This window comes from Colletotrichum lupini, chromosome 2 (assembly GCF_023278565.1).
Source record: "Colletotrichum lupini chromosome 2, complete sequence".
Classification (NCBI taxonomy): domain Eukaryota; kingdom Fungi; phylum Ascomycota; class Sordariomycetes; order Glomerellales; family Glomerellaceae; genus Colletotrichum; species Colletotrichum lupini.
In genome coordinates this window covers 5,245,874-5,269,007 of record NC_064675.1, presented here as the reverse complement: position 1 = coordinate 5,269,007, position 23,134 = coordinate 5,245,874, and the positions used below count along the sequence as shown (strand labels likewise).

The 23,134-nt window shown below is 53.3% G+C and overlaps 11 protein-coding genes across 11 annotated transcripts; 3 read left to right on the top strand and 8 right to left on the bottom strand.

Moving 5' to 3' along the window:
- Nucleotides 1-314: 314 nt before the first annotated feature.
- Nucleotides 315-3,879, bottom strand: CLUP02_03916 (uncharacterized protein; the record flags this gene model as incomplete). Its single annotated transcript, XM_049282933.1, has 3 exons — nt 315-3,579; nt 3,703-3,781; nt 3,873-3,879. 3 exons carry the CDS (start codon nt 3,877-3,879, stop codon nt 315-317), a joined length of 3,351 nt encoding a protein of 1,116 aa, XP_049140076.1.
- A 1,391-nt stretch (nt 3,880-5,270) lies between these two features.
- On the bottom strand, nt 5,271-5,621 carry CLUP02_03915 (uncharacterized protein; the record flags this gene model as incomplete). The annotated part of the gene is made up of 1 exon (XM_049282932.1): nt 5,271-5,621. The coding sequence occupies one exon, from the start codon at nt 5,619-5,621 to the stop codon at nt 5,271-5,273; it is 351 nt and encodes a 116-aa protein (XP_049140075.1).
- A 734-nt stretch (nt 5,622-6,355) lies between these two features.
- CLUP02_03914 (uncharacterized protein) lies at nt 6,356-6,658 on the top strand (the record flags this gene model as incomplete). Its single annotated transcript, XM_049282931.1, has 1 exon — nt 6,356-6,658. One exon carries the CDS (start codon nt 6,356-6,358, stop codon nt 6,656-6,658), a length of 303 nt encoding a protein of 100 aa, XP_049140074.1.
- A 933-nt stretch (nt 6,659-7,591) lies between these two features.
- Nucleotides 7,592-8,172, bottom strand: CLUP02_03913 (uncharacterized protein; the record flags this gene model as incomplete). Its single annotated transcript, XM_049282930.1, has 2 exons — nt 7,592-7,869; nt 7,950-8,172. 2 exons carry the CDS (start codon nt 8,170-8,172, stop codon nt 7,592-7,594), a joined length of 501 nt encoding a protein of 166 aa, XP_049140073.1.
- A 716-nt stretch (nt 8,173-8,888) lies between these two features.
- CLUP02_03912 (uncharacterized protein) lies at nt 8,889-11,254 on the bottom strand (the record flags this gene model as incomplete). The annotated part of the gene is made up of 3 exons (XM_049282929.1): nt 8,889-10,849; nt 11,003-11,163; nt 11,241-11,254. The coding sequence occupies 3 exons, from the start codon at nt 11,252-11,254 to the stop codon at nt 8,889-8,891; spliced, it is 2,136 nt and encodes a 711-aa protein (XP_049140072.1).
- Nucleotides 11,255-12,168: 914 nt separating this feature from the next.
- CLUP02_03911 (PHD-finger domain-containing protein) lies at nt 12,169-14,891 on the bottom strand (the record flags this gene model as incomplete). The annotated part of the gene is made up of 2 exons (XM_049282928.1): nt 12,169-12,315; nt 12,384-14,891. 2 exons carry the CDS (start codon nt 14,889-14,891, stop codon nt 12,169-12,171), a joined length of 2,655 nt encoding a protein of 884 aa, XP_049140071.1.
- A 61-nt stretch (nt 14,892-14,952) lies between these two features.
- Nucleotides 14,953-15,654, bottom strand: CLUP02_03910 (uncharacterized protein; the record flags this gene model as incomplete). Its single annotated transcript, XM_049282927.1, has 3 exons — nt 14,953-15,174; nt 15,251-15,386; nt 15,497-15,654. The coding sequence occupies 3 exons, from the start codon at nt 15,652-15,654 to the stop codon at nt 14,953-14,955; spliced, it is 516 nt and encodes a 171-aa protein (XP_049140070.1).
- A 23-nt stretch (nt 15,655-15,677) lies between these two features.
- Nucleotides 15,678-16,638, bottom strand: CLUP02_03909 (uncharacterized protein; the record flags this gene model as incomplete). The annotated part of the gene is made up of 2 exons (XM_049282926.1): nt 15,678-15,863; nt 15,898-16,638. 2 exons carry the CDS (start codon nt 16,636-16,638, stop codon nt 15,678-15,680), a joined length of 927 nt encoding a protein of 308 aa, XP_049140069.1.
- A 217-nt stretch (nt 16,639-16,855) lies between these two features.
- CLUP02_03908 (spastin) lies at nt 16,856-19,692 on the top strand (the record flags this gene model as incomplete). Its single annotated transcript, XM_049282925.1, has 8 exons — nt 16,856-16,884; nt 16,977-17,029; nt 17,091-17,615; nt 17,715-18,345; nt 18,411-19,019; nt 19,076-19,217; nt 19,353-19,471; nt 19,605-19,692. The coding sequence occupies 8 exons, from the start codon at nt 16,856-16,858 to the stop codon at nt 19,690-19,692; spliced, it is 2,196 nt and encodes a 731-aa protein (XP_049140068.1).
- Nucleotides 19,693-19,790: 98 nt separating this feature from the next.
- On the bottom strand, nt 19,791-20,656 carry CLUP02_03907 (uncharacterized protein; the record flags this gene model as incomplete). Its single annotated transcript, XM_049282924.1, has 4 exons — nt 19,791-19,917; nt 19,974-20,069; nt 20,135-20,188; nt 20,265-20,656. 4 exons carry the CDS (start codon nt 20,654-20,656, stop codon nt 19,791-19,793), a joined length of 669 nt encoding a protein of 222 aa, XP_049140067.1.
- An 826-nt stretch (nt 20,657-21,482) lies between these two features.
- CLUP02_03906 (uncharacterized protein) lies at nt 21,483-21,716 on the top strand (the record flags this gene model as incomplete). Its single annotated transcript, XM_049282923.1, has 1 exon — nt 21,483-21,716. One exon carries the CDS (start codon nt 21,483-21,485, stop codon nt 21,714-21,716), a length of 234 nt encoding a protein of 77 aa, XP_049140066.1.
- Between the last annotated feature and the right edge of the window lie 1,418 nt (nt 21,717-23,134).

Genomic DNA, 23,134 nt, shown 5'->3' with positions numbered 1-23,134 from the left:
CACAGTTGCGAAAGCACAATGATGGGTATCTAAGCTGGATTTATTGGAGAATGAGCGCGCTGCTCACTTCAAGAGCAAGGCTACCTACTCTGATGCTGCTTGAGGAGGTACTACCCTAGGCCAGAGAGAACCCTCAAAAAATCACCAATAAAGGAGTGAGTGGCACGACCGGCCAAGTACATATCCTGCCCCCATGATCCCAGGCCTCGGCCCAACGCATGTCTCTTTGGACCGATGCCTATCATCCGTAGACAAAATCATGGCAAGAATGACTCCTGGTCTAATCTAGCTCCAAACGCCTCGTGATTCCTTTCTCAAACTCTCTGATCTGCAAAGTCAAGCACTTCACAGTCATCCTCGAAAAAGCCATCCTCATCCTCCGTGTGCCTCGCCCCACGTCGTCGTCGGGTTGTAACAACAATCTCATCGCCGTTCTCTCCACGGTGCATAACTCTCTCCATCGAAGAAAGCGGGAGCGCGCGGTGATCATCCGAAATGTTGAATTCGTCTTCTGAAACTGAGAGGTGTCCAGTATCGAGCTTCACCAGGTTGAGTGGCTGACCAAATGCCCAAGGTTGCGAGTAGTTTGTCTCAAGAGTTGTTTCTTGAGCGCGAACACGCTGCTGTCTCTTCTTTTGCTTGGGCGTTGCGTGATCCTCCAGTGTGGTATCGGCCATCAGCACAGCAAGCGATGGAGCCAAGGCCGCTGGTGGACTTGCATACTCATACAAAGCCACTCGCCTGTCGGTATGGAAAGGCTGGTATGGTGCGCTGGACTCGATCTCGGCTTGCGGGATGGATGCTTCCGCACTCAGGTCGACTTGGAGCGGTCTGGCGCGCGGGTCAAGCGTCAGCGTTTTGCCCACGTCCATTTCTCGGTCTGACAGGTCCAGATACTCGTCCGAGTCGATGAATTGCCGAACAGCTAGCGAGAAGCCATCGTCGGGGAGTGCCGGAACTTTGAAGTCCTTGTATCGAACTCCTCGAGGTGTGCGCTGCTTGCTGGCAGCCGCCGACGGCCGACGAGTCTTGGATGGGAACGTTCGCACTAGGCCGTCGCCAACCACATACAGAGTATGGTATTTTCTACCAGTGATCCATACGACGCATGATGAAGCTGGCAGAAGCGAGCTTTGTGGCAAAGAAACGCGGTTGTCTCCCGTGTGGCGCAGCTGGTTTATGGCGACGCCGGTTTTGCCCAGGGAATGACTGATGCTCGCAGCAATGGCTCTTCCTCCAACGCTGGCTGAATCGACAAAGTTGCCGCCGGCCAAGCCTTGAGCGTTCACGCTGCTCCTACGCGGCCGAGTGATCAAAGGTCTGGCGGCATGGTAGGCAGCGCCAAAGGCACTGGATGCGATCGATACAGCTGAGTTAGGGGCATCTGACGCAGGAGCGCCGTTTTCTTCCGTGGCCTTGCGCCGGCGAGGCGGCGGCCAGGTGAAGGCACTGAAAGGCATTTCAAGGAGATGGACGGTTCCTCTTTCCGTGACCATTGCAATCCGCTCCCCGTTGGGTTTCGACCAAGCCACGTCGACGATCCGAGCAACGGTCATCCGTGAGAATTGCGCAACCTGGCGCACTCGTGGGCCGACTGCGTTGTTAGCCGCGATCACCTGAAGAGGTGACGACTTGGTGTACTGAATGCACATCAGATCCCATACAGTCTGCACGTCGCCCTTGCCGCTTGCCGTGAACAGAGATAGCCCAGTCGGTGAAAAGGACAGGAAGCTGCAGCCAAGTGGAGATGCAAAGGTGATGAGCGGGTGCAAGGTGGCCGAAGTTGGCAAACTGTCCATGTCGAGGATAGAGACCAGACCGGGGTCTTTAGTCACTGCTTGACCAGGTGTACCGTGAGTCGGCGGGAATTGGTTTGCGTCGTGTCGAGGAGGATACGATCCTGCCCATTGCTGCGCTGTCACAGGAGGGGATCGAGACTGCATCGGAGGCGCCTGGTTCGCATTCTTGTTCCAGTACGAATTCCAGGCCGACAGTCCTTGCTGGCCAACCCACTTTGCTCCCGAGATCAACTCTTGCGTTGTTTCACGCATAATCTTGTTGACCATGCTCTCGGCCATGGGAGAATCAACAGATCCGGTGACCGCGGGTAGCACAGGAGACGTCACCGAAGAGATGCCCGGGGCTTTGCCGAGAATGACCACCGGTACATGAGCGCGCAGAGCGATTTGCGAAGATGCAGCTGGAGGGCAGTAGGCAATCCACTTCCCGTTGAGCGATAGGATTGGGGTTTGCGGGTTGGGACGAGGAGGCGCAGGTGAGTGGCGGCGTTCAGCATCCTCGGCAACCTCTCCTCGAGGGGGCTGTTGGAGGCTGGTCCAGAGTTTACCAACACAACCGAAGCGAACTATGCCGTCATTGGAATCCAGGATAGAACGGTAAACCCAGCATTCTCCACTCACTCCAGAGGCGATTGCAACGTTTCCAGCATCAGCTTTGATCGTGAATGCGCCCGTCGGCGGCGGCGCCTTGAAGATCGGGCTCGTTACAGGTGTTGCCAGCGGGACTTTTGGAGCTTGTAGAAGCACGTCGACGAGTTTGCCGGTCTTGAGAGAATATAGCTCGACTGACGTCTGGTAGAACTCGATGGCAGGCGTGAATCGGCCGGAAGGGCCTCCCTTCTGGCTGCCATCAGCTCGAGGGCTACCTGGCACATCAGCTCTGTCTTCGGTAATGTTGTCGTTTGCCGCTTGAATTGCGATCTCTGGCGATGTTTGTGGTAGCACAGGCCCATGAATGACGACAGCCACGAGCGGAGAATCATCGGCCTTGTCTCCAGGAGTTGACCAAGGAAGGACCTTGGCATCGTATACGCCTCCTCGCAACCCTTTGAGGCCGGCAACCCGATCTAAGCCACGCTTGCTGACTGAATAAACTTCGAGACCACCCTCATAGCCCGCCAGGGCAACATTGTCTGACCCTGGAGCGAATTCGTTGTGTGCAGCAGGGAGTGTATCGAAGCCAAAGTAATAGCCCTTATCGCCGGCTTTCATGCCAGCCTTGGAAGCCATATCAAAGTCGATGTCGGGAGCACTGTAAAAATGCGGCTGGGCTTGATGAGGGAGCGGGGGTTGGGAGCCTACTCGGGCGTGGGACATTTGCGACTGCATGGAGCTGCGACGGTATGCTGCAGCTGCAGCCGGCTGATGGTAGGCTTCAAGGGGAAACTGCGCATCCATCTGGAAGCTGAGAGGCCGCTTCATATGGTTTGGCATGCTGTTGGGAGGGGATGGCGAAGCAGTCTGGGGCGTCAGAGACTGGCGCTGGACGGCCCATCCGTGGTGGAGGCGACCAGAGTCTTCGTAGGAGGAAGGTTGAGTGGGCGGCGATTCGCCCATGAGACTGATCAAGTTGCCTGGAGAGCCAGCGAGCCCTCCTCTTGCCCAGTCGTGGTTTGTACTTGCAGCCGATGCGGATGTGGTGGAAAGTGCATCCAGAGAGGGCGAGACGGTGGGGTGCCCATCGTATGGGGACGGGTCTTGAGTTATGGGTCTAATGTCGGGAGAATGAACGGGAGGCGACGATGCATCGGACGGAGGGCTCTTGGAAGGGCTGCCGTTTCTTTGAGGTTGTTAGCCATCGTGGTCGCGACAAAGGTAGAAGGGTCATAAGGGTTGCAGCAGTGACTCAACACCGACTATCGCGGGGTTCTAAGATGGCGGGCAGGGGTAGAGGGGAACCTACGCGAACTTGCCTGCGGCGAGTTTCGTCACCGCGGCGCTAACTGCACCATCTTTCGCGTTCTTTCTGTCCTTCTTCGAACCTGAAGAGAATGATATGATGAGTATGGCAACATTACATTGGTTCCGGCGCGTATGACAGCTCAGGGGCGCAGGAGAGAGACCCGAACTTACTCGGCATTCAAGTGGTGTTGCGCGGCAGTTGGAGCAGTCTCCTGCTCCAAGGACCTGCGTTTCCGCAAGCCAGCTGTACCGCTTGTTTGGGAACGATGAAGTCGATACGAGAGGATTATGCAAGTGTCGTGGTACGTGGCTCGGTATCGTCGTATGAGGGTTGTTGGAAGGCTGTAAAGGACGAGAGTTGAGTTGTTGGTCTATTAGAGAATCGCGCGAAAGTGGTCGACAAAGGCGGCAGGTGACCTCGGATAACGAAGGCTGCCGCAGGCTATTTTTTTTGTAAATGCTTTGAATATGAACAGGTTTGCGTGGCAAATAGAGGCAGGCAAAGCAAGACGGAACAAGTCGAATACCGGTCGGTAAGCAAGATGGACGTCGGGTTGGAGGTGAAAGCGAAGGGAAGAAGCAGTAAAGAAAGGGAAAAGAGCGGCTTTCTTTGCAGGCACTGCCAAAGCGGAGAGCAAGAGAGAGATTACTAGGATGGCCAAAGGAAAATCTATGGAAGAAGACAGAAGAGGAAAGACGTGACAGGTCGTGACGGACGTGACGTGACTGTTGTGTTCACGGGAATGCTGCTATCGTGGATCGTTGTTTGAGTTGTTGGTGTTGATGAGTCGAAGGAGAGAGCACAGGGAAGAGTGAGTGACAGTGAGGTGAGGTCAGGTAGGCAGGTCCTAGGTCCGGCCGGTCCAGTTCCAGTTCCAGTTGAGGTGAGGTGCGGTGGTACTACTGTGTACCTACCATAGGTACGGAGTACACTAGGTGCCTTTAGGTACCCCCGGCCTGACTTGGACCTGCTGTTCTCTCCGTGGCTGATGGCGGGGGTGGGTGGTCTGTCCCGCCTCCACCCCCTCCACGGCGGCAGCGGCATCTAAAGGTAAGATAAGATACGGAGGGGAGACCTTCCTCTTCCTTCCATTTCTTACCTCAGGTAAAGGTAAGGTAGGTACCGGTAGCCGGGCGCACTATCCAAACAAGACACCGGGCACATTGCACCACCTGGGCACGTAACAGGGCGGCCTCTCTAACGGTTCCAGGTTACTTTCGTTTGGTATGCGAGAGGCCTGCCAACTCTCATACTCAGCAACACCTCATTCTCAGTCACAACGACGTTCCCAGGCACAACAGAACCCTGCTTGCTACCTAGCAGTGAAAGCCATATCTGAAGCACCTCGAGCAAGGTGCCTTCCTTCAGTTGCTGGCCACCCGCGGGATGGAAGCGGGGCATTCGAGTGCTTTCACTCTCTCCCGTCCCCCCAGTTGTTCAGGTTCCATTGCGCGCCTCCATCACCCCCGAGTACGGAGTACGGCGCGGTGTGCCCCCCAATCCAGTCTCCCCTCCAAGCCACCCCTCCATCCCCCCCCTTCTGATTGAGTCTGTTGGAGCAACCTGAACTAGGATGACAGGGGTGTCAAGTGCAGACAACTTGCTGGGATGCACTTCAGAGAGGGGGAGGGGAAAGCAGAGAGACAGACATATGGTGGGATTCTGCGATTGGATTGGCACTGTTCTGCAACTGCATCTTCGAGCTGGTAGGTTCCAGGCTGGAGGTAACTCTCGGCTTGAACCTCGCCCGGCAGGTACCTGCGATGCGCATCACGGGCAGGACGCGCACCGCGGATACTGGTGCAGTCTGCAGATAGGTACAGCGCACCAATCCTGGACCAGCTCGCAGTGGACAAGGGGGGTTGGTTGGTTCTTGAGACTGCCAGGCTGGGGGGCCCCGGTGCTCTGTACCTGGTCATGTCTCTTTCCGTACCTCCGCCGCAGCTCTTGGTTGTCGGAGAACTCGAACATGACCGTACCAGCTGGCGGAAGATACGTGGTCCCGACGTCCTACGAACAGGTACCTTTCAGTTACAACAGCATGGCAGGGGCGTAAAGACAATGGAAGACACCTCACCTCAAGCTGGGCTGCAGCGGGCGCCGGGCGCGGATAGCAGGGCTAACACCTTCAAGACTCCAAAGAGAGAGACACACTTCCGATCACTTTACACGCCCTCGCTCTCGCTCACTCCTCTCTCTTTTTGACACTGGACCTCAGCAACCGGAGTTGAGTCCAGTCCAGCCCAGCCCAGCCTGGCTGAGCTCCAACTTATTTAATTACCTCCTTTATTTGCGCCTCCCGGTCTATTCTCTCTTTCACTAATTAGTTGATTGCAGGCACCGAGTACGCGCGCAGTAGCGTTATCAGTTCATCTACCCTCAGAATTCCTGACGGAAGCGACCAAATCAAGCTATTGTCATGCCAGACGAACGGAACACTGGTTCAACTACGAATTCAATATTGTCTGAGACCCCTCTCATCCGTCCACCACTAGGTTGACACATTTTCTTCCATTGCTTTCTACCGAATCTCCGAAATGTCTGCCACACACACTCTCTCATACACTTTGGTACACACACCCACAAAGCCACTCAAACGCCTACCTAAGCTCAACTCTGCATACGCATACAGAGTCTCTTGCCGAGGCCGGAAATGCAGGCGGCAACGGCGCGACGTCCAGCCAAAAGTTACAATGTCCAAGCCTGGCAGGCCAGATACCTACTACTGCCGTCACAAATCCCATCACAAACCCCCAACAAGCCATCCTTGGAGCGGTGGCCAGCTGCTGACACCTGGGCTGTGCGTGCCTTTGCCTCTGTGCCAGCAACTTTGAAGACGGACGACGGCAAGACGAACAACCGACAGGCAGATGAAGGTGACGATCTGGGGCTGGTGACTGATGCCATCATCCCGCTTTGGCCTGATGACAAGCGGCGCAGGCTCAACCGATACTAACTTGACCAAACTTCCTCCTGGGGTGGAATTATGGACGGATTCCAGACTAAATTAACGGTGTCGACTTCGTTTCCCGCCAAACACCTCCAGGATTGCGGTCCTGCTTCCTGGCTTCCCTCTACGGTATGCCGTCCTGATCCCGTATCCTCCCGTTGACGGTCATCCGTCTGTCCTATCGCACCGCTTCCCCATTGAACTGCCACACACTCGGCGGCTCAGGGCCAGACCGTCCGACTGACAAAGACACCTGACCCCCCTCGGTGGAGGAACGGGGGGCACCACGTCAGGTGAACGAGCCACTCACAGCTCTACTGTGGACCACGAGAACAACGCACCATAGCTGACGTATGGAGGGGCTCTCCTTGGATACCCCTCCTCATTCCCCCAACCTCGCCTTCAGCTTTACTGGGTGGATTGCGAACCTCGATCATCGCCGTTTCAAGAATTGAGATGCCGCCAACTTGTCACGATTCTGTTGAGGCAATACCTACTTGAGGTTCTGGCTACCCTCGGCCCAATTACTTAAGCAACCCCTTCGGATGAGGCGTAGCTACGCGAGACGAAGCCTGGACGAGGCGACGCGCGATGAATGCAAGGCACGGGGCCAACCGCGCCCGCTACGCCGTCGAAGCGCAAGCAAGCGCATGGGGCGGTCTGAGGTCGAAGCCATCACCGGATGAATCTGCCGTCATCGACGATCTCAAGGCCAATCTGCTCGCTGCTCAAGACGGGCAGAGCAATGCCATCGCCGAAACACGGTGGCTGCGACAAATCGCATTGCGCCGCCAATTGGCAAGTGCCCGATGCTCAATGAATGACTGCCACATCTCAATGGCTGGATTGCCCCGGTTCACATACACTTCTCATTGCTATTCGACACACTGCTCAATTCTGGATATTTCCGCTTCAGCCAGCGCCGTCATTTGTCACACTTCAAAACTCTGACACCGAAGGTAGTTCCCCCTCAATAGGAGCCCACTGGTCGAGCCAAACTCGATATGCCTCCATCCGCCACTCCCCATCCTGCTTCACCCAGTCTGCGCTACCCGCCCAGCTGAACACGTTCTCAGCACCATCCAACCCCTTCCTCCGAACTCCCCCCTTGAGCATGACGTGCACACCCTTTTCGGTAGCGGAGCCGACCGCACTCGTGATCCAGTGCTTCCTCGCCGCGACAGAGCTCCACATGTCCGCCCGTAGCTGACGGAGGTCTGATAATACAAAAAACATGTCAGCCATCCCCCGTACCTCAAAGCACAATGCTGGGTACTACGTAGGTAGCAAAACTCACTCTCGTGCTTCTCCGCCGCCGCCGGACCAATCTTCACTTTGGCACCCGGCGTGTAGAACTCGATCCAGCGCTCGTTCAGGTCCTTGTTATCGCTGGTCCGGTAAAAGTCCCGTATCCGGAGCCGGAGGTCCCGCTCCATCGCCGTCTCGCCGGCCGAGAACGGCTCCATTCTGGAATAGCTGTCGTGGGGCTCCACGCCCTCTGTGGCAACAAAGGAGGCCATTCTTGTCCCCTTTCTACTAGTTGGCGAACTGTTGGGAATCGTAGCCGTCCTTTAAGAGTTTGCGTATATTTCGCAAAGGAATACTCTGTTGCAAGGTAAGGAAGGCAGTGAATGTATTGTGAATAGCGGACTATTGCAAGCACGTGGAGGAAGCAAGGTGACGTTTATATCCGTCCCCCGTTCCCAAGTGCGGGACGGCGGGGGGGGCGCACCCCACAAGTCTTCGGCCCGGAAGCCCTGACGGCACCCGATGAAAGCTTCGGAATCTTTACCTCGGGAAAGAAACCGCAATATCATTGCCTACCTACAACTTGTTGCAAATCCATGTTTCGGTGTTTTTCTCCCGCCTAGAGCTACCTTGCGAACGCTGGGTTCGATTTGTAATGATATGGGAGCATTGCACCTCTGCGTTTCTCGGAAGTTCCGTCGGAAACGGACTCAAAAGTTGACCTCACCCTACTTGTAAAACGCGACAAGCTCTTTTGGCTTTTATACTTGAGGGCAATATAAATGCATCAACTCGAGTATGATATTCTTCTGCGCAAGCACTTCTGCGCAAGCAGCTTAGCTTGTCATAATGTTTGTACTGCACATGATATCGTTGCTCATTCCATCCGTACCTATTCCCCCCTTCGAGATCAGATGATAAGCTCGCCATGGCCCTATGCTGGATCAAGTTGGAGCCGTAGAAGAAAAGTTTGAGATGAAAAACTCCGTTACGAGACCTCGAATGGATCGTCAACTGTGCCGCCACCATGCACCCGCGCTCCGGAGGTACCTGTATCATCACCCACGACAGCAGGCTTACATCGCCCGTCTCCTTTCGCCTTGGTAGCCCAAATGGAATCCTGAGAGGAGTCCAGCTCAACCTCAAGAAGCATGTGCCTTGCTCTCACTCCGGGGGCCTCGGTTCGTACATCCTCCACATCGGCTTTCTCCAGCCTTCTCTTCTTGGCTGAGGCCGACTCACAGGGAGTATCGTCGTTGTCGAGGCTGTAAGCACTGCCGTATCGAAGAGCAATACTTTCATCATATCCCGCACTTCTCGATGTCTCTTTGCCACGCCGTTTGACTTCGAACTTTGCCATTCGTTTGTCCCTGGTATCAGCGGGAGATGCTGGTGCTGCAGCCTTGGGTATGGAACGAACGGAAGGGCTTGCAGTAGCCGGTATGACAGGCTTGTGAACCAGCAAGGGCGACATCAATCCTTCAGAATGTATGCTGCCAGTTGGAGACTTACCCTGACCAATGCGACTACAGCCTCGAGGCTCTATAGCGGGAGTTCGAATCTTGTTGGCCTGGCATTCCGCAAGAATCTGCTCTTGAAGCTTCAGAAGGTCTGCTGAAATGACTTCAGCTCCGCCACTAGCACCAAAGGCGATGTTCGAAGGCTCCGTTGAGTCTTCAAGAACATCGCCCTTTGCCCCAAAACTGTTAATGAAAGGAACTCGGCTACCGAGACTCATCTGAGGAGGTGGAGGTGCCCGCGCTGAATGTGCCGGATGAATCTTGGCTGCCGGAGGTGACCTCTTTTTCTTCCTCCACGCCTGGTATGCTTCGTCGGACATCCCATGCCCTAGAATTGCATCCAGCATGTCAAATTTCCCATTCTGGATCGGACTGCCCGCGGATTCGCGTTCGTTTCGCCATCTGTTCACTGATAGGATTCCCTCGGATTCGATGAAGATATTCTCGATACCGGGAAACACATTACAGGGATCGAGCTCGATGGAACTCGTTGGGCTCTCCTTACGTTTTTGTGCAACCTTGGCGACGAGGTCGAGAGCTTGAACTTCGCCTTTGAGAAGCCTCTGGTTCAATACCATGGGTGTGAACTGCCTGATCCACCAAATAGTGGTCATTCTCGAAAAGTAGTTCTGCTGCATCCAAGGAATCGTGGTTGCCAGGCTGTTCGTGGTGTGGGTGTCATACCACTCGCCCTGCAGGAAAGGGAGCCTTTTGAGTGTGTCTGAGGTGGACACTGCGGGCGAACGACAATTCTTGAGGGCATCAAGACCAGGGAAAGTCATGATATTGGACTTGTCCTTGTTGAAGTGCAGGTCTGTCAGGCTGGTGATTTTCTCAATAGAATCCCTCAAGCGCGTTCGCCATTGATTCCTTTGAGGAAGCGTCTGGATACGATAGAAGCTCTCGACAAGGCCGCCGTCTTTGACAAGCTCTTGAGCGAAACGTGACCCGCAGCCTAAGAGTCCGGAGGGTGCGTAGTCGCAGCCAGTGAGCATAGCGAAACAGGCGACACTTTTATCATTGTAAAGGCCAACCTTCAAGCGACGGATTTCTCTCATGTCGAAGATTCGCGCATGCTCCTTGAACTTGTGGTTCTTGGTATCCCGCAGGTCTCTAATGACGATAGTGGAGCCGAACATGAAGCAATCGCCGTCCTCAGACCAGACTGCATCGACGAGACCTTGTTGCTGGAGTAAAGCGCACTCGGCTTCGGCTTCGCCTGGTGCCTGGAGCCAAGGTACGAGAATGTGATCCAGCGTGTGCTTTATGAGGGCGGTGGTTGACTCTCGTTGACCATACCGTTTGGAGCCTCGCTTGATTCGTGGACGCTGTTCCCCGTCGAAGACAAATACCACATGAATACCGAGCCGCAACAACGGCAGCAGACGTTCGAGGATGGCCTTCTCTCGTGGGTGGGAACCTGGTGATTCTAGTCGGAATTGTCAGCCTCGGGATTCTCTTGGGTTTCCAAAGGGAAACAAAAATGCGGAAGTAAAAAACGGTGCAGAATATACATGAATAGACATAATTGGAAAACCAAATCAATGGAGTAATGAGGGGCTGACTGAAATGGGTAACCAACGTCGTTGAATAGCGGCTTCCTGGGCGTCAGAGACATTCTTGAACTGCCAATGGGCTGCATCGACAGCGATGCGAAGTGGTCGTTTATGTTCCTTCAAGTGATCAGTGGCCCATTGTGCCAAGGATTTCTCGACACCAGCTCGGTCAACGAGTTCCCAAAAACTGAAAAGCTACGATCAGTACAAGTAGAAACGATTGTCAAATCAAACTTCCGCGAATAAGAATCAGCTGGAACGCACCCAGCGATGCCCATCTTCAGGACCTGCTTATCTCGAGAGGGAATCGATGGTAGAAGGGCTTGGAGGTATGAAAACGTGGAATACCACGTCGACGCAGGCGCGTGTAAGTCGGCTGGCTACATGCATCCGTTGAATATAGCACTCAGGGATCACAAGAGAATGACTCGCAAGCTGAACTGTGGGATGAATGAACCGTTCGGATGACTCGCAGAAGCATTTGGATGAAAAGGAGCAAGAAAGAAAGAGATGGAAAAAAAGAACAGCAAACATACTGGATAAGGTAGGCAGGCACGGGGGTGCTTCAGATACACATCACCAACAAGGAAGGCGCGTGCGCACGGACCACCGTCAACCACTCCGACTTTCCATTCTTTCAATACCTCAACCCCGGATATCAGGACCCAACCAGAACTGTGCGCGATTAAGGCGCTGCCGTCGACAGTATCTTTGGAATTTCAGAACTCGGTTTCATGCACTGGCCACTAGCCACCGGCCACTCGTTGCATCGGGTAAGGGTTCTCAAGCCGGACACAGAGGAGTCGCCGGCCCCACATGTGCCGAACGGTCCCGTGTAAACCACCTCGTCGCCCGATCATGGCACTAGAAGTCTAGCCGTTTAGGACAATGTGCAAAGCACCCACAAGATATTGTACGCGGTGAGCAGTCGGTACATTCGTATCTACAACACTCATACCCTCACAATCGTCAATAACGCGTCGCTGGAAGATTCGCAGATGCCGTAACAGCCACACCGTGGTGCAGCTTTCATATACTGTTGATACATACGACTAATAATGTACAGCAATGGCTCTTTGTCCATCATGAGCCCTGGCAACCTGCACTCCTCGCTCAGAAAAATTTCCTCCGAAACGCCGTCGGAGTGGCCTCCCTAAAATTCAACGCCGTGCCTCGCATCTGGGACCTCATCTCAAGCTTTAACCCCCCTAGCATTAATCTCGCCCTTCTCCCCAATATTCAGACGAAGGCGACAGTCGGGGCAGTACCACTTTGTCGTCCGCGCAGGAATATGGGTCATACCCATGCACTCTAGATGGAACCATTCCTTATCGCAATTCTTTTCAACGCAGAAAAGAACAAGTGTCAGCGTAATCCTGGACCTCGAGCTTTACGAAGGATACTTACTTCATTGTCGCACGCAATCATCTCGCCAAAGCTGACTCTGTTGCAGTCGCAGTATCGTGGCTCTTTCGGGTCGATTGGGTTACCTTCGTCGTCTTCTTCCAACTCGATCTCGATCGGCTGGCCCTTTTCCTTTTTCTGAGCGCGTTTCTTCTTGGGAGCCGCTTTTCGCTTACCCACGGCACTGCTGCCTCCAGCGTTGGTCTTGCTGACGATACCAGGCACAGGCTTTCTAGTCCTCTTGCTCTGCTGTCGCTGCTCGGGAGCTGGCGTATTCCGCGCGGTACTAGCGCGACGGGGTCGGTCAGTTGCTAGCGAAGGCTGTGGCTCTTGACTCATAGCTTTTCCTCGCGAGCTAGGACGTCTCCCTTGGCCGTCGGGCACCGGTGTAGTGCCTGGTGTCGCCGCACGCGAGCTTGATTGTTTGATCGAAGGCGCTGCAGATGACGAGCGCTGTGCTTGCGGAACCTGCGGCGCCGGCACTGGTGTGGGGTTGTCCAGTTGCTGCTGATTCTTCTTTGCCATATCGCCCCTTGTTTCCCTTCGAGCTGCAGAGTCACGGACCGGAGGAAGGATGGGCGTGGTGGACTTCTTGGGGGACAAGATGGGTGGCGGTATTGGCGTCTCCGCGGGTAGCTTGGTCAGTATACTTGCCGGAGCAGTGCTTGCGACTGACGCCGGGGGCCCAACCGAACCAGTCGGCGAAGAGGCCGGCGCGGAAGTGTTCGCTGGCTTCGCAGCCGCAGGGCCAGTGCCTGTGGTCGCCGAGCCATCTTGTCCGGGAACAGGAATCGGCACTGGGGTTGTCATCTTGGGAGTGACCGCAGTACCGCCTGGTGTAAGAACAGGAGGTGGTATAGTAGACTCTGTTAGAGGTTGCGCAGCGAGACTGGCTCTTAGATGAGGAAGCGGGACTGGGGTCTCCGTCTTGGTGCGCTTTGGAGCGGGACGAGGCGCTGGTGTCTCAACTGGCGGCTGCTCAGGCTTCTCGGCCTCAGCCTCTGGGATAGAATCTCTCTTCCGCTTGTTGCCGTTGGGTTTTGGCTTCGCTGGAGTCTTCGCTTTGCTTGCGCCTTTCGGCTGTTCTGCAGCTGTGTTGGTTGTAGTATTATTTGCAGTAGAAGGCGTGGTAGTATTGTTGTTGGTAGTGGTGGTGGTGGTGGTGGTGGTGTTTGTGTTGTTCGCGGCCGATGATGACGATGCTTCGTGAGACATCAAAAGTCTTGCAGCTTCCCTAAACTGTCTGGCTGATTCTTCCGCCTCTTCTGCAGCCTGTTTAGCCAGCGACTCTCGCTTAAGCTTCTTGGCCTCGTTGAGCTTCATGCCCCGATTGCTCAGCTGGATATCATCGGACGCAAGCGCAGCGGCGCTAATGGCACCTTCCGGGATTGGTTTGTTACCGGCTTCAGCATCAGGGGCCAGAGCCGCAGGCACCTGGTCAAAAACTCTGCCCTCGTCTTCAGCCTTCTTTTTTGCCTCCTTGTAGGCATCAATGCCACGGCCGAGCGTCTTGAGTTCTCGCAAAATCATAGTATCACTAGGACTCCATGTTGCATTCTTCTTCATCCGCTTTCTAAGCCTCGCAAGTTCCCATGGCGTCAACTGCAACCAGGGGGCATCCGCGCTTCCTATCACGCCGTTCTCTGGCGGAGGTTGCAGCACAACAGCGGGAGTTGCCGCAGCAGCCAGGCCCGCAGCAGATTTGGGAGGTCGCGCTGAGGACGCAGCCTTTGGGGTCTTTGGTGGCCTCGCCTTGGGGGTCTTGACAACTTTGATACGCGGTGCTGGTGTCGTCCGAGCTGGCGTGCGCCCCAAAGATTCGTCATCTTCCTCTTCAGAGCTCTCGTCGCTGTCGTCCGAGTACGCCACAAACTGGTCGTATGGCGGTAGCACTTCGCCAGGCACAGTAATCCTGGGTATCCGTGGCCTTCGAACCTTCTCGCCATCTCCATTTCGCATCACCCGCGGCGCTCTGACAAGCTGAGATTTGGAGGTCGCCACAGGGCTCTTTTGTTCTTCTGCCGGATAATTTTCCAGCAGGTTCTTTAACTTGGCTAGTATCGTGTTTGCACGATTATAGTGACGGTTGACGTTCTCAGACATGCGGACTGCCTCGGCATGCGCGTAAACCCGAGAGCTGACCGCATGGTTCAGGCTGTCGGAAATATCTGCGCGTAACTGTACAGGAGATGGGCGCTCCTCAGCGGGAATGCTGGGTAGCTTTCCCCAGGTCGAGGTAAGGTTGTGAACGTTGATTGACGCTTCGGTGTATGTTTGGTCGAGCTTGCCGATCAGAGTCAATGATCGCGTCATATCGGAAGGAAGGTATTCGGTAAAATCCAGGAAGTCGGTGACGGTAGCTTGCGCGTCTGGATCGGCGCGCATCTCGAGTGACTCGACGGAGTTGCTGATGGAACCGAGCGACTGGTGTATATCGTGTTCGACCGAGGTCCTGTTTTTGGGCGACACCTCAATGTCCATGGCGTCTGCGCCGTCCTCGGTAGAGGCCATTTTGACGGAAGGGGTGCAATGAGCGTATGTTTCGTCGGCCTGGGAATCGGCGCATCGATCACTATGGATGCATTTGACACCGGACAATCGATGGTGGCTGTTGGGCGTGTTGTGAAGTACAGTTGCGCATGCTTCTGATGAGGTTGCGGGTCGCGTATGCAAGGGGAGTCGCGACCTGACGTGAAGTTTGGTTTAGCTCTGTGAGCTCCCTGCCGCTAGGGACCTTGGGGGCAGCTACGATGGGGGTGGCGGGGCTTCCACCTAACATCCACTGACAGATGCGCTGGCCAGATTGGTGCACTCCAGGTCCGTGCACGGCCGTTAGTACCGGACTATTGAACTTCCGAACAGTGAAATACGTGCTTTCCATATAGGTACTGGACTAGACCTTCAATTGTCGCGAAACACTTCATCGCATTCACGTAATACCCGTAACCAAGATGGTGTTTTACTTGATGAACATCAGGTGTGACTGACTGGACTGCATGGTATTTGCTTCAGACTTGCCACAAAGCAAAGATTTGGCCGCCGTCATACGACACGATTCATATTATTCACTCCTGCCAATTTGGTATATGTGTATATATACATATATATATGTTTACCTTCCTTTGCCCGCTGGGTTAATGAACCTCATGGACATCAACACGTGCCTCAATGCTGAGTTCAGCCCAAAGCGAGATTTGTTCTGCTTGACACAATGGGACGCTTTCTGCTTTTCCTCGTACGATGTGGTTCCCTCCTTTTCATTCGCCTCAATCATTCGCATATAAGGTACTCTTCACACTACTCCTCCTCATTCATATCGCCGCCTGCATATCGCATGCCTCCCGACTCGCGTACGTTGGACAAAACTGCCTCTGCTGTCCTGACGGCGATTGTGGAGTTAACGTTGAGATCAATGATCAGCAACTTGATCTTGGTAATTCGCTCGATGAGGACACCGAGGACGTTTTTTTGCCAAAGAAGTGTCTGGTGAGGTCTTTACTATCAACCTTGTCAAGACTGCCGAGATGAAGTTTATGAGAGCGTCGGTAGCCTCGAGGCGTTGCTGAGCTTCGACGCTCCCCGTGCTTTCAATGCTTTCTGCAACGCCCTGGCCTTTGAAGACTTGCTTGATGAAATCCGAAAGCCGCTGTTGGTTTGAAAACTGACCACAGTGCTCCGCATTGATACAATCGTTGTCAAGAAGGCAGATCGTAATGGCTGTTAAGAGCCTCTGACATTGTCTGAATATATCTCGATAGCCCTTTTCCGTGTCTCCTTGGAAGTTTTCTTGCCTCGAGAATTCAATTGGCGTGTTCGGATATTGCGCAATGTCCATCAATCGCTCTGTCTCCGAACGCCATAGGCACTCGAGGTCGTCCCCGGTTTTGGCGTAAAATCCAATGGCGTCAAACTCGGGATATTTTTTCGCCTTGTCCGCTCCAGAAAACACCAGTTTCAGGATCTCATCTACTTGGCATTGAGCTGGACTGCCTCTAGGTTGAGGATTCTCTTGGAGTTCCATTGAACCCGGTTCACACGATGGGTCAATGGGTGGACGTCGGGATCGACGGGAAAGTCGCTTGATCTGATTGATGGCGGATCCCGCTTTGGTGAGACGTGAGAGGTTGACAGGTTCGAAGTTCGACCCCGAGCGAAGTGGCCCATTGCGGTCTTGCGAAGTGCCTGGTTGACTTCGAAGGCTTCGAGAGTCGGGGCCCTCCCCAGAGTCAACGCTTAGAGTCGCTGATGTTGAAGACATGGCGACGACTTGAGAATGACTGGGATAACTTTCTCAATGATGAGCTGGCTTTGAAATGACAAATGACTGCTATTTGATATGAAATTCGTGATCAACAAGACCGAGGGATTTCCGTACGTCTCTCTCCCCGTTCTAAAAGACTGGGCCCACTAGCTAGGGCGACTGACGCCTATACCTCGATCTGCCTCGCTCCACATGTCTTGATCTGTCCGCAACTATGGCATCACACTTTTTCTATTTCTTCTAGTGAGCCGCCGAGGCAGACCGGCGATCCCAGGCAGACTGGCGATGGACTGAAACGCGGACTAGACAGCCCTAGAGTTGGGCGGGCATGGTAGCTGGACGCTACCGCAGCTGTCTTATATGCAGGAAGAGACCAAATCGCGCATCTGTATCAATCATCTGGCATTCGATTGGATCTTGAATGTGACTGGTGCCTGACGCAAAGTCAGTGAGAGCTGACCATACAGGAAAGCTGTACGAGGTGAAAGCATTGCCTCGTCGTCGTCTAGGTAGATTAAGTTGGGAAAAGATATCTGTCGATGCTTCCTCGCTGAGGTCTTTCTTGGAGACGACATCAGACATCAGATCAAAAAACGAGGAAGATGACTTGCGACAGTGCCAGCAATGCGATAACAGTCTCTACTTCAGGGTCTTGGGGATACCTAATCAAGCAGCTGATGAAACCATTTCTTCAGTACCAGTACTCGGCGAGCGTACCCCATCTCAGTCACCAAAAGTGACACCCGGAGTCAAAGAAGAACCAAACTTGAGAAACCAACAACCAAATCCTCAACCAGATGATGAATTGGACGGTAATCGAGCTCCTGCCGGCGTTAAAAGCGAGAGATCTTCGGGAGAAGATAACTCCTTGCAATCTGGCCACGAGATATCTGCAGAATCATCGGATTCAACATCGTGTAACTTCCCAACACATCGCCGAACTCGAGAGACACTCACGCTCAGAAGATGCGAAAGTGGAAAAACCAGGCTAAGGGAAGGTTTGAGAAGATGCTTCAACATAGGTAAGAATAGAATGGTATCCATGCTTTCGGACCGTTAATCTTCTGATGTAGATAATATTGCACCAAATTACCAAGACATTTTTATTGAAGGCTCAATCGTCAAGAAGCTCGAGCAAGTGACTTCACTTTCACTCTCACGGCCAAAAGCTTTCTCGTGTGGCGTGCTCAAGGGCAATAAAGTAACGAGCTCCATTCTTTACGGGCCCCCAGGCACAGGCAAAAGCATGTTGGCTCGAGGCATGGCGAAACAATCAAAGTTTAGCATGCTTTCTATCTCAACTTCAGAGGTTTGGCAGAAGTGTCACGGAGAGGACGAAGAGATGGTTGAGGCCATCTTTTCTCTGGCGCGAAAGATGCACCCTTGCTTTGTTTTCGTGGATGAAGCTGATGCAATGCTTGGAACGCGCAACGCTGGTGAGAGGAGGCATAGCAGGTCGATGCTGAACCAGTTTCCCATGGAATGGGATGGCTTGGTGTCAGATACAAAAGCTCCCTTCGTCTTACTAGCTACGAATAGGCCGCTCAACTTGGGTCCGGGCGTTCTCCGACGAGCGCCAGTGCAGATACATCTCAGCAATCCTACAAGAGAACAGAGATCCGGTATCCTTGGCTTGCTGCTCAAAGGAGAAACATTGCAGGACATCAACGCGGGCCATCTTGCAAAACGGCAACCGCTTGGAAAGTAGGGCACCTGTACTTCGACATGGGCCTCCTTTCCACAGACGAGGTTGTGATATGTTCAGTCAGTGATCTTGTTGGAACGTGTTTTGAGGGAGCCGGATCGAAAGTTCGCAGCAACCTTGAGACTGGCCTCGGCAAGGTTTTATTTATCGATGAAGCCTATCGCTTGGCAAGTAATTCCATATTGCATGCAGAGGCTATCGGTGAATTAGTTGACGCAATGACCCAATTACGCTATCAGAACAATATAGCCATCATTTTGGCTGGGCACACCGTCGAGATGGAACGCCTCCTACGAATCAATCCTGGGTTGCGTAGTAGATTCACAGAACAGATGGCTTTCCCGTCTTTGATCCCACATGCATGTCTCAAGCATCTAACACAAGAAGTCAAGAAACTCAAGATTAACATCCCGGAAACAGGAGGACCGAACGGCGAGAAGTTGAAGACAGTCGAGCGCATTTTCACAAAGCTGGGCCAAACGAGGGGATGGGCTAGTGGTCGAGACGTTGAGACTTTGGCCAAAACCGTCACCTGCAATGTATATAAGCGGGCCGGGAGAACGGAGCAGAGGGGGGCCACGGGCGCGCTGCAAGTGACTTGGGACGAAGTGATCGACGCTCAGAAAGGAATGCTGGCGGAACGCAGAGGACCAGTTGGCGACAAGGTGGAGGAGTAGATTATAGACATAGAGATGTCAAATTACGGCAAGAACCAGATTTAACCCAAAGGCCGGTTATGAACATCATTGTGTCTCTGCCAACGAAGTCAATGAGGTCGACCGACGGCCTTCTCGCCAAGAGCATCGACATCGCCGGCCTACTCGAGCACATGTTGCGATGCGGTCACATCTCGTTTTTGCCCCTCATCGTGGTATGTAAGTGGGTAACAGACTGGCATGCCAGCCAATGCCCCAACATACTAAGATACGTTCTATCGCCTCTGACGTTATCACTGCCATCTTATATGTTATCGCTCGTTATACTTCTCAACGTGTATACCTTATAGAATACAAAGAAGCGAAAACAGGAAAGACATATCAATAATGATAGTAATGATAATCATAGAGATCCAGACAAGCCAAATTCTGTCACCCACTCGCTGTGTTTCTACCCCACGGTCCACAGGTCAAAATAGGGTTTCACAACGGTCAAGAGAGAGCCCAGTGTCTAATTGGCGCGGAAGCACGAGCAGAAAAGTTTAATCGTCAAAATTCCATTCCAGATTTGCATTTCTATAATTAGAAAAATGCCTCTCAAGCTGGATTCCCACTAATGCCGCCATTCCGTGTCAACTCCAGTACCAAACGCCGTCTCATAAAACACCCAACGACAAGCTAACACCCTGACATCCGAACCACCGTTTGGAGGCATCTGAGGCCTCTTAACTAGCTCTCAGGCCGACCTCATTGCATCCGTTTCTGTAACTGCGTTAAGCATCACAGTCTCACCAACTCGTATCTTCCTCGCGACTTATAATCGCGCCCCAAATCTTCTCTTCTTCTTCAACGTGATACCCAGAATTCGGACCCACGATTGTGAGGGACCCATACAGAAGCATTTTCTTGCATTTCCTGCAATATCGTGTCAAAATTAAAGGCTTCTGAGAGAGAGAGATGGACCAACTTACAAGAACCCATGTATCGTCGTGTTCCCGTATATCTCGAGGTCATTTACTTCACACGTTCCCATGACCCTCAACTTTCCGAAACCTTTGACCTTATCACTGCCATTGCATGTATCAGCGCCGTCTTCTCTCGATTATTGCGGCATATCCAAACACAAACTTACCCGATAGACATGTACCCCACCACTGAAATATTGCCATATGCTTTCATCTTCCCACTATTCACGCCATGATATCAGCATACGGCCCATGTCTGCGTATGTTTATTCTCCAAAAAAGGATAAAGGTACTCACTCGCAAACCAAATTCCCATTGACATCGACCGTCCCGTACGCCTCAACCTTATCCCTCACATCAAAGTCCCCGTTCAGCGTGATGTTGCCCCCGGCTTTCACAGAACCAGCGACCTCGAGCGGGCCCTGTAACACAATCTCGCCCTCGCTCCGGATCGACTTGGACTGGACGACAGCCGTAGTCGTCCCCGCTGCCGCCGCCGCACCGGGCGTCTCGTCATACTCCGTCAGAGGACTAGGTCCGGTCGTAGCCGTGGTCGACGAGGAGGCATAATGACTACCCGTCGTGCCAGCGGGAGAAACCTCGTCGTAGTATTCGTATTGAGCAGCTGTAGTAGCAGCAGCAGCGGCTTCCTTGCCCTTCCTCGACGACTGCTTGGACTTGGGAGCCATCGGTCCGTCTTATATCTCAGTGAAAAGGGACTCTAAAAAGCCCGAAAAGATGACTGTGAATGGTCTCCACTGAGGGGGATATGTGAAAATAACTCTAAAAGCTCGGCAATAACATACCAAATGCCATGTACACTCGGGAGAAAAATGGGCGGTCCGTTGAAGATCATATATCGACAAAACAGCAAATAGCTGCCCCGACTTCTCCATACCTACCTTACCTCTCCAACTGGATCAACCACCACCATGCATCGTCCGCCCGGCACGCTGGGCAGAATGCCCACCGGAGACAAGCAAAGAAACGAGACCAGCCTCAGCCGCTCGCTCCATGAACAAAAATCGAAACATCACTTTCCCAATCAAGAGTCCGACCGGAACAAGCTGAAGGAAAACTGCAAGTATGAGTTCCTGCCCCCCGGTCCACCACCGTCACTCAAAGATGAAAATTGCGGACGATACGAGAGTCTGCGACGATATTCCCCCGCGGTGTGCCTGAACACCCAGTCTCCCCTCCTTTTCGCCCTACATAGAATAGGTCGGCAAACTCCATCTTCCGTGCCTCCCACCTACCCCCTGCTCAAAAAGTGATATAATCCCAAGAGCTGATCTACTGATCGTCGTTTTCCCGGTAAATCCCCAGTCCCGGAGTTACCACCCCCCCAATCCCAAAAGCCCAACCCCCCACACCCATGACCCGAACAGCCGCGTCAAGTTCGCACGGCATATTAGTCAGGTAGGTAGGGCAATATTTCCCAAATCTCTTTTGACGTCGACGTCCTGGCGCGGCAGCCTAAACCCCGTCCATTACCCAGCTGTCCCAGCACACACAATGTCGATGCCAGCTTCCAGCTCCAGCCGCAATGCTACGGTACATGGGAGTGGCCCCTATGCGCAACGACAAAGATCTGACCCTTTGCCTGCCGCCCTGCCGCCGCCCTGCGTCCGGGCAACAGAGCAAATCCGACCGCAAGCCCTGATCTACCTCACCCTAGGCGCGGCGTGCAGCGGCAGCGGCAGCAGCAGCCTCAATGGGACGTACAAAATCCACATTACGTGCAGATAGGTACAATGTGCCGCGGGCGAGCATGCAAGCAAATACGCAAGGTGGTCGAGAAAAAAAGGCAAGAAAAAAACAAGACTTCAGTCAATGTCTCACTGTCTCAGTTGAATCCCGCAGGCCCGTCACCCGTTTGCCCGCCCGTCCCCCTCACTCCTCCACCCCGATAAAGAAAAAAGCAAAAACGAAAAAGTGACCGAAAACTGCCTTGGGAACGAGTACTCCGTACCCATGATCCATCCCATCTTGGTAGGTATCCCAAGGAGAACAAGAGGCGACATAAACCCTGGTCGATAATCCTCTCGGTATGGTTCGCCAAACCCAACTAGCCCATAACCCCAGCGCAAATCATCTCAATCAGGAAAAAATTCGGACAGAGGTGGTCATGGATGTCATGGGATGAAGTCTCTAAGCCCGAGCTCCGAGCAGGAGGATATTCACGTCAAGTTCCACCGACCGACACCGTGACACCTCAATCCAGGAACCTGGAAACCCTCCTCTATTATCCACCCTGCCTGCACCTGCACCTGCAACTACAACCCCTGCGCCTGCATCTTGCGCCGCACTCTGCTCGAGGCTTGCATATTATTTGTCCGCCTCACTTAAGACAAATCTTTACAACTGTCAATGTTGCCATGTCCTGGAACTCATGTTCCCCCCGAATGATCCGTAGCCCAGCAAGTGGGTGACATGATCGTTTGCCGCTCTATATACCCCACCTCTTTTCCTGCTGATCTTATTTCTGTACTTTTTAGAGAGTATTCTCTAGTGAGTGTATAAAAGAAATAAGTAATAGCAGAAATATAGATAGAAAGAACAAGGAAGAAGGATAAGGTAGCTAGGAATAATAAATAGGTCGTAGGTAGTGAGTATTGTAATCTTTTGTTGATCGGTATTCTATCTCGTCACCCACTTGCCCAGCTTGCCAGGCTTACCCAGCCCCAAGGAAGAACCATCAATTAGCCGCGCAGGCGATAAAAAAGGCAATCCCAACCAGGCTGGAGAATCACATTACCCAAAGGCACCAAAATCCAAGCTCAAACATCCCCAGCTCAACCAGTCCTGGGCGTCAGGTACACCGAGTCCGCATTGGTAATCCAAAATCCAATATCCTGCTTTTCATCCTTGACCGAAACCTCCTCCGTCATTCCTACACTACCCACCTCTCCACCTTTTCAGCCCTACGTCGGCTAACCTGACCACTCACCAGAGACATCAGACAGCCCTCTCTCCCCTTCTCCCCTGTACCTATTCGTCCCAAGAAATTCCAAGACAACGAAACGAAACAAATTCCGCTAGCTTCCTGCACGGAGCCGATTGATTGGGACTAGTCCCTCGACTCTATTGTCCAGGCGAGGCTGACTCTCTGGCAAGGGGGAGGGGAGAGGAACGCGGGGGGGTTTCTTCCTTGTTTAAAGTGTGGT